This window comes from Heptranchias perlo, chromosome 29, assembly GCF_035084215.1.
Source record: "Heptranchias perlo isolate sHepPer1 chromosome 29, sHepPer1.hap1, whole genome shotgun sequence".
NCBI classification, from domain to species: domain Eukaryota; kingdom Metazoa; phylum Chordata; class Chondrichthyes; order Hexanchiformes; family Hexanchidae; genus Heptranchias; species Heptranchias perlo.
Window position 1 is genome coordinate 6,301,368 of NC_090353.1, and position 13,030 is coordinate 6,314,397.

The window sequence follows — 13,030 nt, forward strand, 5'->3', positions numbered from 1 at the left end:
GGGAGTTAGCCCTGATATCCTAGTCAATATTTATCCCTCAGCCAACATTACTAAAATTGATTATCTGGTCATTATTACATTCTGTTTGCGGGATCTTGCTGTGCATAATCTGCGTTTCCTACATCACAACAGTGACTACACTTTAAAAGAACTTCATTGGTTGTAAAGCACCTTGGGATGTCCCGAGGTCGTGAAAGGCGCTGTATAAATGCCAATCTTTTATGAATGGGATTTGGAGTGATGGAGCTGACCCTGCTCTACCCTCCCCAATACTGTCAGCTTCCATTAACTACAGCCTTTCCAACACGTGGAGACGCCTCAATTCTTCCATGCGTGCGCGGCCCCGCAGACATTATGATGTCACGACGCTTCCTTTACCACCCCCCCCCCCCAATCCCCGTGAATGAGCGTTACGTCACGCTCCCGATACGCGACGGCACATCATGTCGTCACGGCGCACCCCGCCGCTCGTTCCCGGCGCGGCCCCGCGAGGGTGGGTGTGTTGGCGCTGCCGTGCCCGTGCCCGTGCCGTGCCGTGCGTGCGCGCGCGCTGACTGGCGGTCAGTGCGCGGCTGCTGCTCCGCGGGGAAGATGGCGGCGCTTGTCTCCCTCACTCAGGTACTGAGAGCGATCCGAGGGGGCGGGAAAGGGACTGAGGGGGAGAGGCCGGGAAGCGACACCCGCCGTCCGCCGAGGCCTAGCGCCCACAGCGGGCTTCGAATGCAAGGACTTTGCCTTGTCTGTGAGGAAGCATAGCGGGGAACTGAAAGGCAGCTAGGCCGCGGCTGGAGAGCCCCAGAGCGGCTGGAGGTGGGCGAGAGGCTCTCGGACCTGGGGGGCAGGGGGTGGCGGAGTGCTGACAGACACTCACTCCCCTGCCTGGCAGCAGTCCCTGCGCAGGTTCCCGGGCCGGTCCCCCTCAGCGGAGAGGCTCGGCTGTGAATACCGACCACGTCCCCGCTTGCTGTCACCTTATTAGCGTGGGGTCTCCATCTGCAGCCGGCTTGTTTACGACCAGCTCGGTATGTCCAGCGGCGGCCGGCGCAGGCTGGCCCCGAGGGTCTGCAGTGGCTATACCCAGTGTGTTTACATCAGTGTTGTGTACGTACATTTCCGGCGGAATCTTGGCATCCCCTCCCGTGTTAGTACTTCCTCAGAGATCAGGGCTGGTGTGCCCAGAAGATGGCCATTTGAGAAGTGTTTTGCCACCTCATTACCTCAGACTGAGACTGGAGTTTTCCCGCTGTTGTGATGCCTGGTTTTTCATTCCATAGAGCACTGTAAGAAGCAGAAGTTGGCTGAGATAATTATGTGACCAGAAAGCACAATCTAGGGCCTCATAAGGTTTTGTTTTCATTTGGTTCTCTTGTGGTTTTCCTCCTGAAGGTGGTAACTTGCTGAAGTACGGCTTTATAGGCACCGTTAGCCCTTCAAGTACCCCTCCTAAGTGGCCTTTCTTCATCCTTTTTTGGTGATTGCTGGACTATTTAACAGTGGTGGGGATAACAACTGAGCCTGTCATCCATATATATATCAAGCAACCAGCAGGGGTCACTGGATAATGGTGAGGAGCAGAAACCTTGGCTAATGTTTTCCCCTCTCTTGCTTGGATCAATTCTAGTGGCTCCACCACTACTCTGATTCAAGTTAACTCAGCTTGGGAACTTCCTGGCTCAATATCAGACACACAGGGAGTTTACACCAAGTGTGAGGATATAGGCATTATAGAGAAAGTACTGCTTATAAGAAATATCTGAACATTTGGCATTGGGCTCAAGCTAGTAGCAAGATGTGATCTCAAATGTGTGCACACTGATGGAGACCTTAAAGATGGTTTAGCATTGCTGCAAACGGGACCTATGTAAAAGGGTATTAGAACATTTGTATTGTGGAGTCACTATCAGTGCATTATGCTATAAATCTACACAGCTTCTTTCTGGTCTTATAGGTTTTTGAGATGGGAGCAGTCTTGTGCACAGGAATGCATTGAGTGTTACATTTCGATTTGCAGGATTCACTGTGCAATTAGATGGCAGTTATCATTTAATAATAGATGACAGTACTTTATATTGCTGCATCATGTGCATGGGTTTCTCTAAAGTTAGTAGATTGTATAAGATGTTATAGAGGACAGGCAATAAAAAAAGTGAAGTTTTTAGATCTTTGGCTAAACATTCATGTAGGAGACTGATTCCCTAGGTGCTGGAGGCAACTCTGGTACATGAGCTTTTGAGCTTGCCACAACGACTGGTTGTTTTCTCTCTCCAGCTGCGATTTAGATATTGTCAAAGTGATATTTCATTTTTAAGATGAAAGTGTTGTGAATTGAATATTTATGTGAAATGTAGGGTTCTGAGTTAAGCCTGCTGTGCTCTCTGATGCTAACTGGGTGAAAAAATATAATAGTGACTTATCTGTGTTGCGTACCTGTTCCCTGACAGTGACATACCTGTTCCCTGACAGCGACATACCTGTTCCCTGACAGCGAGCATTACTTCAGGTGTGGTGCAATCTTTCTCATCTCTGGTAAAAACAAAATAGCATATTTACCACCTTGTAAGTTCTCTCAGTTCCAAGGTCTTTAATGTAAGACTGCTAGGGCTTGGCTCCTAATTTATGTTGTGAGCAAGGTTTTGAGGCATTCAAAATTTGACATGCTTGATCTGAAGGACTGTGTTACGATGAGAGTGGAATGTACTTTATCAGTGTCTTGTGCACACATATGTGAGAGGTGGAGTTTTGAGTCCGTAATATTTACATTGCCATAAATGGACAATACTGAGCATTGGTAGCACTTCATACCAATACAGTACATGCATCCTGTGTTTTTTCTCTCAGAATCTGTTTGGTGTTGGATATGACATTTGAGAAGTAGCCAGTTTTGATAAAGCTTAGTTAACTCGTCAGAAAGTTTCAGCATTAAAACCCGATTAAGCTGCAGCTAGCAATCCCAGTGAGAAGGCAAGTTGTGGGCAGAAAGAGCAGTTTACTTAGGAATGATTTCACAGTTATCTCTCTCCCAATGTGTAACATTCTTTCCTCTGGCACAAATATTGCTAGTAATACGGAAGCTGGTATAACCTGCACTGTGGGTAAGAGTTTGCTGGCTTAGGGCACTGGTTTTAGGAGTACTCATTGGAAGTTAATTGTATTCAGTTTATAGCAGCAAATTGGAGTCAAATCGATGCATCTTTTGGCTCTTGCCTGCCACGATCAGTGAAACTTGACTTTTGGGTGAGTTTTTGACATTTGGAAGTGCTAGACATGGTTTCACATGTGTCTGTTCACAAATGTGGCTACTTTTACTTTAAGTTGTTTTGGAGCTGGTGATTTAATCAAAGGTTTCACATGGGATATGCATCCTCTTGATGTATTGAACTTTCTGTGGTGAGTGAAGTATATAATTGTCTGATTTTCATTGGCTGAGAAAATCTTGTAGTAACATGGTACCAGGCCATCGATGCAGTATATCTTCAGGTCCCATGTCACTTGATGACTATGGTTCTTCATATGTCCAGCTACTTGGTACTTGAAGGGTGCAAATACTGCTGAATCGTACAGTGATGCTGTGTTGGAGTACTGGTGCCCTATTGCAGTCATTGGGCATTGTGCAGAGGCTGAGTGCCCCTTTATAGGGAAGGGGCTTCATACACACGCACTTCCTAGTGTAGAGGTGGGCAGTGGACGTAGTGTGAGCTATACGCATCTCTTTTGTGGCTGAAATGTGGCTCGTTGGTTGCTTTATTGTCTGCTGCCAGTATCCTAACTCGCACCAAGTCCTGCTCATCTATCACCCCTGTACTTGCTGATCTACATTGGCTCCCGGTCCGACAACGTCTCAATTTTAAAATTTTCATCCTTGTGTTCAAATCCATTATGGCCTCGCCCCTCCCAACTCTGTAACCTCCTCCAGCCCTACAACCCTCCCAGATCTCTGCACTCCTCCAATTCTGGCCTCTTGTGCATCTCAGATTTCCTTCGCTCCACCATTGGCGGCCTTCAGCTGCCTAAGCCCTAATCTCTGGAATTCCCTCCTTAAGTCTCACTGCCTCTCCTTCTTTAAGTCACCCCTTAAAATCTATCTCTTTGACCAACCTTTTGGTGCCCTGTCCTAATATCTCTGTGGCTCGGTGTCTGATAACTGCAGAGTGCCATGGGACATTTTACTTTATTAAATGCAAGTTTTTTTTAGCTACCTGGCTCATGCATTCAGTCCTGATGTGAGAGGTGCAGAAAATCGAAGAATGCAATTTGCATCATGCAGGGACAGGGTAGTTAAAGCAGTCAAAGACCCCCAAATGTGAGGGCACAGCAGCTTCTAGTTCATTTTGTGCTGAACTTAAAAAAGATCATAAATTCAGTTAAATAATTAAATGTTGAAAATGATTCCATTCTGTTACTACTGAGGAACTACTACAAACCGCAGAAAATATTACAACCAAGCAAGAATGGGGGGAAACCCTTTCTTCATATGATTAGTTACTCAGTAATGGAGGTGAAAATATGTTTACTTAGCAGTCGAATCTTTCCCTGACTTTCCTAATAATCTGTTTTAAGAATTATTCTCATTTATAATTTTGCCATACCTACGTGAAGTACAATCCTAGAAGTCTTGAGTATCAACCTGCCATTAGTGAAGTGAGCATGAGGTAACATTTTAGAAATTTACTGTATTGTATTGCAGAGTATAATGCACATTTTCAAATAAAGAGGGAAGAGAGAGAAAATTAATGAAAGGGAGAAAATGAGACAGTGCGAGAAGAATTGAGAGGAATATGAAACACAATGTAAAACAGACATTCAGGGAACTTAAAGGAGAGCGAGCGAGGAATAAAGGTGCAAAGCATGTTAAAATTCACATTTTAGATGGTATATTTGTAGAGTAAGTATACTCCACTGCACTTAACAGTTCTCTCTGTCAGTGTACGGTTTATTTTTCAGCTCTTGACTGTTGAAAGGTAGGCTGCCTTAAAGGAGAGAGAGCGAGGAACAAAGGTGTAAAGGATTCTAATGAATCGGACCAGCACTGGCAGAGAGAGGCCTGGGAGCAGGTTGCTCAGTCCCTGGTGATTTGGGAGGTAAAGAAGGAAAGAAAAATAACTGAGAAAAGAATCATGATTATTGCCTCCCCTTCATCTCTCCTGAATGCTTTGACTCCTGCCAGGGTAGCTATTCTTAAGTATAGACAGCGAGTGTCAGCTGGCTGTTTGGAGGCATCACAGCTAAGCCTGGTCCTATCTTCACCTGAAGCGTACATGTGCACACCACGGTCGCTTGGTAGTGCCGAGGAGTGGAAACTCTGGCTTTTTTCCCTCTCTTCCTAATCTAGGGATGATGTTTGCACCTGTATTGCTGAGACTAGGATCAGCGACAGACTAGGAACTGAATCTGGGACCTTCCTTGTCTCTTGTGTTCAGTAGTCCACCAGGTGCTGCCTCTTGTCATCACCGAGCCCCAAATTGTTTTATAAACGTCTGAGATTTAAAAAAAAGTGAGTTTAAGACAATTATTTAATTGCGGGGTGGGGTTGGGTTCTATTTCACGTTTATGATCAGAAATACTGCAAAGGCTATGGGCCCTGACAACATCCCGGCTGTAGTGCTGAAGACTACAGCTGCGCCTCTAGCCAAGCTGTTCCAGTATAGCTACAACATTGGCATCTACCCGACAATGTGGAAAATTGCCCAGGTATGTCCTGTCCGCAAAAAGCAGGACAAATACAATCCGGCCAATTACCGCCCCATCAGTCTACTCTCAATCATCAGCAAAGTGATGGAAGGTGTCGTCGACAGTGCTATCAAGCGGCACTTACTCACCAATAACCTGCTCACTGATGCTCAGTTTGGGTTCCGCCAGGACCACTCGGCTCCAGACCTCATTACAGCCTTGGTCCAAACATGGAGAAAAGAGCTGAATTCTAGAGGTCAGGTGAGAGTGACTGTCCTTGACATCAAGGCAGCATTTGACCAAGTGTGGCACCAAGGAGCCCTAGTAAAATTGAAGTGAATGGGAATCAGGGGGAAAACTCTCCAGTGGCTGGAGTCATACCTCGCACAAAGGAAGATGGTAGTGGTTGTTGGAGGCCAATCATCTCAGCCCCAGGACATTGCTGCAGGTGTTCCTCAGGTCAGTGTCCTAGGCCCAACCATCTTCAGCTGCTTCATCAATGACTTTCCCTCCATCATAAGGTCAGAAATGGGGATGTTCGCTGATGATTGCACAGTGTTCAATTCCATTCGCAACCCCTCAGATAATGAAGCAGTCCGTGCCCACATGCAGCAAGACCTGGACAACATCCAGGCTTGGGCTGATAAGTGGCAAGTAACATTCGTGCCAGACAATTGCCAGGTAATGACCATCTCCAACAAGAGAGAGTCTAACCACCTCCCCTTGACATTCAACGGCATTCCCATCGCTGAATCCCCCACCATCAACATCCTGGGAGTCATCATTGACCAGAAACTTAACTGGACCAGCCATATAAATACTGTGGCTACAAGAGCAGGCTGGGTATTCTGTGACGAGTGACTCACCACCTGACTCCTCAAAGTCTTTCCACCAACTACAAGGCACAAGTCAGGAGGGTGATGGAATACTCTCCACTTGCCTGGATGAGTGCAGCTCCAACAACACTCAAGAAGCTCAACACCATCCAGGACAAAGCAGCCTGCTTGATTGGCACCCCATCCACCACCCTAAACGTTCACTCCCTTCACCGGTGCACAGTAGCTGCAGTGTGTACCATCTACAGGATGCACTGCAGCAACTCGCCAAGGCTTCTTCGACAGCACCTCCAAAACCTGCGACCTCTACTACCTAGAAGGACAAAGCAGCGGGCACGTGGGAACAACACCACCTACACGTTGCCCTCCGAGTCACACACCGTCCCGACTTGGAAATATATCGCCGTTCCTTCATCGTCGCTGGGTCAAAATCCTGGAACTCCCATCCTAACAGCACTGTGGGAGAACCTTCACCACACGGACTGTAGCGATTCAAGAAGGCGGCTCACCACCACCACCACCTTCTCTAGAGCAATTAGGGATGGGCAATAAATGCTGGCCTCGCCAGTGACGCCCACTTCCCATGAATGAATAAAACAAAATGGGCTCAATGGTCCCTATTATGTTGACACCAGGATGGAGTGGGGATGGTGTCATGTGGTGATGGGGGTAATTGTTGTCTGTAGAGGGCAGCAGGCCAGGACTAAATCGTGGGGATGGATAAATATTCTAGTATTTTGATTGACTTTGAGGATTAGGGAGTATTTTGTAGAACTTTTGCTTTGGAGAGAGAGATGATAGGTAGATGACAAGGGTAGATTGTACATGGTATATGGATAGAGTGGGTTTGATGGATGAAATTACATTTTCTCCTTCCATGCCCTAGAACTGGGAATTCTATCCCATGTACCCAACTTCAACAATCTCCACTGTTCACTACTGTATCGATTTCAAAATCCCTGTGCCCTTGCTGCCCTCTACTTCTCCAGCTCTATGTCCCTCAAAGTGCCGCCTACTCCTCTAACTCTGGTCTACTAAGCATCTCCCTCCCCTATCAGTGAAGAGTGTTCAGGTCCTCCCACCCCTGAGTTTTGCAGCTCTCTTCCTAGACTTCTGCCTTGCAACTACTTTCCCCATTTCTTCATACTTGCCCCATTGGCAGTGCTTTTGGTTACCTGCTTTAACTTCTGCTTAGTGTCCATTGTTCCACCTTGGGACACCTTGTTACATGGGTTATCAGAGCTACTGTATTTAATTACTGTTTGATAACTGGTTGCTCGTGTTCATTCTAAAGGTATTTCTGGCCTTTGTGTTGTGTGTTGATTTCGGAGTTAGGTTTAAAATGCATGCTATTTTTCAGGAGATTTTGCACCTTTGTTGGTATCACTTTGTGCTGGTGTTGCTCCGTTTTATTATTTTGTCCAAGTACAGCATGACCCTGTGTATTTTGAGCATGAATTGTTTACTTCCCCTCTGCGTTAGAACGTGGATTTTATATGGATCCTGTGTGTGCCAGCGGAGCGAAAAAGGGGATTGTCATCCGTTAGTGTTCTACTTATGGTGTGGCCGTTTTGGGTGGTTTTACACTGTTGGTGGCTCTCCTGGTTAGCTCAGTTGGTAAAGCCAGCCTGTTGCCGAGTGATACAGACCATGATCAGACAGCTGGTCACTGCTTGGTGTCTAGGAATGGACATTTATTTTGGGACGGATGCTGGTGCCTGAGACACATCTAAAGCACACACCTCTGTCTTTGAGAGGAGGAAAATACATGTGTGTGAAAAGGCTCCTTAAGCTGCCAGTATGGAGGCCGAAATGTTGTTTTGTATTGCCAACCCTGAGGCATGTTTTCAAACCAATTCTTTAACACACGTCATTTGACACAGGCCAATTGATACAGATGGGCAAATTTTTATGTCTCACTAATGTATGAAGGATCCATGTGGGTCTGCGGCCAGGTTTTGGCTTATGGTACTGTATATTTGCTACCATACTAAGATTTTACTTTTGCTTCTCTTTGGGATTCTCAGCATCGTGTGCCATTTGCTGTCAGATAAGGCAAAAACAAACCCTCTGGCCCCGGTTCTCTGACGGTGTTCTTAAGCCCTGTCTACCTCCTTCCAGCCCAAAAGTAGGAAAGTGTCTTCTTTTTGGCCTTTCTCTGATAATCTAATTGAGATTGCAAACTGGCCATCTGGGAAGTGTTTTTCCCAGTTGCTAAGTTTGTTTTGTTTTCAAGTGGTTGAGGTCTATGTGGTATAATTTGTTTTGGGTTCATTGGGGATAGATATGGATCTGTTGTGTTCATGGGCCGAGGAGGAAGAAATCATGCATTCTTTGTCACTTCTAGATTATTTCCGTATTCTTTTGAATCACAATGATCTGATAAATCTTTGCAGAAATAACTCTTCAAAACCTGCCACTAATGATGCAGTCATAATGTTTTCCTGTTTGCTCATATTTCCCCAAGCGAACATCTGACTTGTTCATAGAGGTTTTTGTTTGCCAATGTTACGCCGTAACTGACTGCGTATGGTGTGTTTTTTTTATTTGTTCTCGGGATGTGGCCGATGCTGGCAAGGCCAGTGTTTAGTGCCCATCCCTAGTTGCCCTGAGAAGGTGGCAGTGGGCCGCCTACTTGAACTGATGCAGTCTCTTGTGTTCATGGTGATCCGAATGGTGTTAGGCAGGACGTTGACGCTGATGGAGAAACATATATGGATAACAGATGATGGTTCTCTGGTCCTGAATCTTGTTTGAAATTCTACCCTACAGAATTTATCCATTTCAAGCTCTCAGGATGAGTGGAATAAATTTATATGATGCAGGACCTATTTTTGTCCCTATTGAACTATATTGTGATCATATAGGCCTTCTAATGGTAGAAACCAGACCCTGCAACGCTACATTGCTAACTCCAGTGTCTATGATATAAATATTCTAGCAGTCATGTCCTGGAGCCGAATATTCATGACTTCGCACCTCTGCCTCTGATTGTGATTTGAATCAATAATGTGATTTGTGCTTAATTTTTGACATCTAGGTTGTATTTGAGACATGTAGAATGCAATTAGAACCGATTATATTCATCAATAACTATGCGAACATACGAAAATGATGGACAGGAAGAAACACTGGTCCATCCAGCCTGTCCTACACTGTTGTGATGCCTTACGCATCACAATACATACACTACCCACCGACCATTTAATCTCTTGGGAGAGGCAAAAAAAGAACAAATTAAAAAAAAAACAGGATAATTAGGGAAAAAGAAAATTGGAAAATACCCGTCTGGCCCCTTTCGGCGATTAAAACTAGTCCAGGAGCTCACATTGGCCCTGATTTGTGTTATAAGATACCTACCTCTTGCACAAGGTGATCTCCGCCCCAGGTAGAAACAGGCCTAGCTCTTGCTTGAAAGAATTCAGTGAATCAGCATTCATCGCATGAGCTGGCAACCTATTTCACAGGTCTATTATTCTCTGGGAAAGTGAGAACCACCTAACATCCAACAAATTCCTTCAAAAACAAACAAAAAAAAAAGCTGGAGAATCACTATAAAGCTTGAGTAATTCTGCATCCTCAACTTTTTGCTGAAATTGGTTGAGGAGTGAACAGAGCAAGGACATTACTTTTCTAGCAGCGCTGATGGGAGAGCAGCATTGGTAGATGCAATGGCCTGGAGCACCTTGGTGTTCCAGTTGGGTGGAGTGTGTAGAGGCTTGTGGGGGCAGGCGGTGGAACAATAATCAAAAAGCAAATGTGCAGTCAATCATTAGAATTGTGTTGGAAGAACAATGTCAGGAAAGTTACATATCAAGCTGTTGTGAAGTTAATCAGTGGAAAATCTGATCCAAGACAGCCAACATGGACAAGTACAGTGTTGTAAAAGCATTTGATACGCTTGAGTGCATTTTCTACAGCAGATGTTGCGCTTGAATCAGATTTAATTGTGATTAGTTTATTTGCTGGGCAATTGACTCCAAACTTGTTTAATTTCATGTCATTCACAAGGACATAACAATGTAAGAACTAGAAAAGGCCTTTCCACTTGTGCAGCTCAGCTTCTGACCCAATTTCTCTATTGGGACCTGAACTTTTCTCTTTTCTACATAAACTCCATAGCCCTGCTGAATCAGGAATCTGCCTGTCCCTTTTCATTGCATCAACTCCAATGTAGCATAGATGCATTAAGGGGGAGCTAGATAAATACAAGAGGGAGGAAGGAATAGATGGATATGATAGAGTGAGATGAAGTAAGGCAAGAGGAGGCTCGTGTGGAGCATAAACACCGCATAGACCAGTTGGGCCGAATGGCCTGTTTCTGTGCTGTAAGTTCTATATAACTGAATCTGTATTCACTGTGCTAGGCGGCAGTTTATTTGGGTAGTTAACATTAGCGCTTAAAGCAACTATTCGTATTTAAGGCACTCTTTTGCTGTATTTGAATGGCTGATTTCCGAAATTGATAAGAATCAGTGGGGGCTGTCCCAAGTTACAGAGAAAATATGTCTGAATGAATTTGGTTTTACTGTGACATTTAATTGTATTCAGGTGGTATGTATCAATTGGGAGGACTCTTGTATCCATTTATGAGAGCTTATCTAGGAGGTGCGCTGTGTGGATCTCTGAATAAAAGCTTGGAAACAACTGAAGACCAGGCACTAGTATTCTACCCTTCACCACCGGGCTATCCAATTTATTACAGTGCTGTGCAGAAATGGAAATGACTAATATCTGAACAACACAAAAACCTACTTAAACATAATGCGATTCAAAATATCTCGAGCAACATCTCTAATTCAGGTTTATTTTAATGTCGTGCCCCGCCAGTACATATCACTCTCAAACCCTCAATCACTAGTATGCATTTCAGCAGTAGTTCTGATTTTCTTCCCTCTTCATGGTGTGTTGTACAGTGCACTTTCTTTAGCCAAGGGGATGGATCAGAGATGCCTTTCCAGTTCCATTCTGAGCAGTACTTGTAGGAGATGATCAAAAGTGACTTGGGGCGAATGCATATCTGATCTTCCTCGTTGTGAGGAAGCATTCGGTGCTTCCCACAGTTCTCCAAGTGCAGTTTCCAATCAGGAGGTTGATGGCTAATATCCCTTGACCCAAGCTAATTGTACAGTCTGGTTTATCGTCCTTGATGTCATTGAGCTATGTGTGTCACTGTCTACCCTTCCAGTGTTCCCATCAGTTCATATTTGTTGTCCCAGCCATTTTTGAATGATACATCTTCAGAATCTGGCCTTTTCTTTGGATTACAGGCCTCAGCAGCTTTTTTTTGTACCAAGTTGAGTCAGTCCCTTTGTCGGACCTAAAAATTCTTGTGTTATAAGAAATTTAGGAGCTTGGAAAAAAGTCATGAAGCCCAACAAGCTTTTTTCATGGGTAAACCCCACATTTTTACAAAATATTTCAATCCTCTCTCTGGCTTTCCTGATAACTTTTTTTCACAATTCTATTGCCTATTGTTGGAAAAGTTCCACCTGACTTGCCGGCTTACCTCTAACTTTCTAATTTTTAAAAACTTATCCCCTAATATTTGATCACTTTTATGCACTGATCCAGGAGTAAGTCAATTCCCTTCACTTTTGAGCTGGGTTCTATTGATACTATTTTGGTCATCGTAGCTGAGTATTCCTTTAATTTCTTGGCGATGAAATGTGATGAAAGCAGATGGATGTAATTAGTGCAAATAGCTGGCACGCTTTCTGTGATTTGAAAAGACCTGTTTTCCTAACTCCTAAACTCCTATATACAGTACATTGCACTCTGTGATGTAGAGTTGGTTTAAAAAGGCAACAAGTGTCCTGATGCAAACAGTTCTGTTTTTGAACTTCAGAGTCAAGAAAATTGAGGCATTATGAAAGAGTAAATTTTGTAAAAAGGAGCTGGGACACTGGTAGTGTTTCTTATTTAAGAAGAACGTACATTTGTTAGCCACCTCTATAGGCTTTACATGAACTGATTTACCACATTCAAAGTATCACAGGTTACTGATTTGAGAGACTAGTGTCTACTTGATGAGAATATTTATATGCACGACAAATAGCGTTGTAATGGAATCCTTCAGTACAGTGCTGGTAGTTTACACCAGTCCTGACTATGATCTGGTTCTGGCTTGTGAATCTGACTTATCCTAATTTTGGTTAATATTCGTAGAATTTGATGCTTAAATTTCATCTGGTTGCTGTTGGCTTTTCTCGTTTCATTTATCTATCCTTCAGCACCTTGCCCTGTCAGAGGGGGAAGATTAGACGATAAGATAACTTGCTCTCAGACCTCTGACATGTCCCAAAGTTTCAGTAAGGGAGTGTATGTACCTGTGTTTGGAGCCTTTTATCTGACAATGTGACTGCGATAAGAAGGTCACTGTATGGAGGTTCATGGCCCTTCATGTTTGTTTTGCTGCTATTGCAGTTGGCTCCTGCACTTTCAGTAACCTGCCACATTCTTTATGACTCAGTTCTTAAGATATTGTTCTGAGCAGTCAACACTTCCAGGCAAAATGCTCAGCTTTG

The 13,030-nt window shown here is 44.4% G+C and overlaps 1 protein-coding gene across 8 annotated transcripts in view; it reads left to right on the plus strand.

Annotated features, from left to right (window-relative positions):
- Nucleotides 1–563: 563 nt before the first annotated feature.
- Nucleotides 564–13,030, plus strand: part of eps15l1a (epidermal growth factor receptor pathway substrate 15-like 1a) — a 332,219-nt gene continuing 319,752 nt past the window's right edge. For all 8 annotated transcript variants that reach the window (XR_010957886.1, XM_067968026.1, XM_067968036.1 and 5 more), the window contains exon 1: nt 564–618. Coding sequence is in view for 7 of the 8 variants with exons in the window: in XM_067968026.1 (XP_067824127.1) it covers nt 592–618 (27 nt within the window). In the remaining variant the exon portion in view is untranslated. The remainder of the gene's footprint in view (nt 619–13,030) is intronic.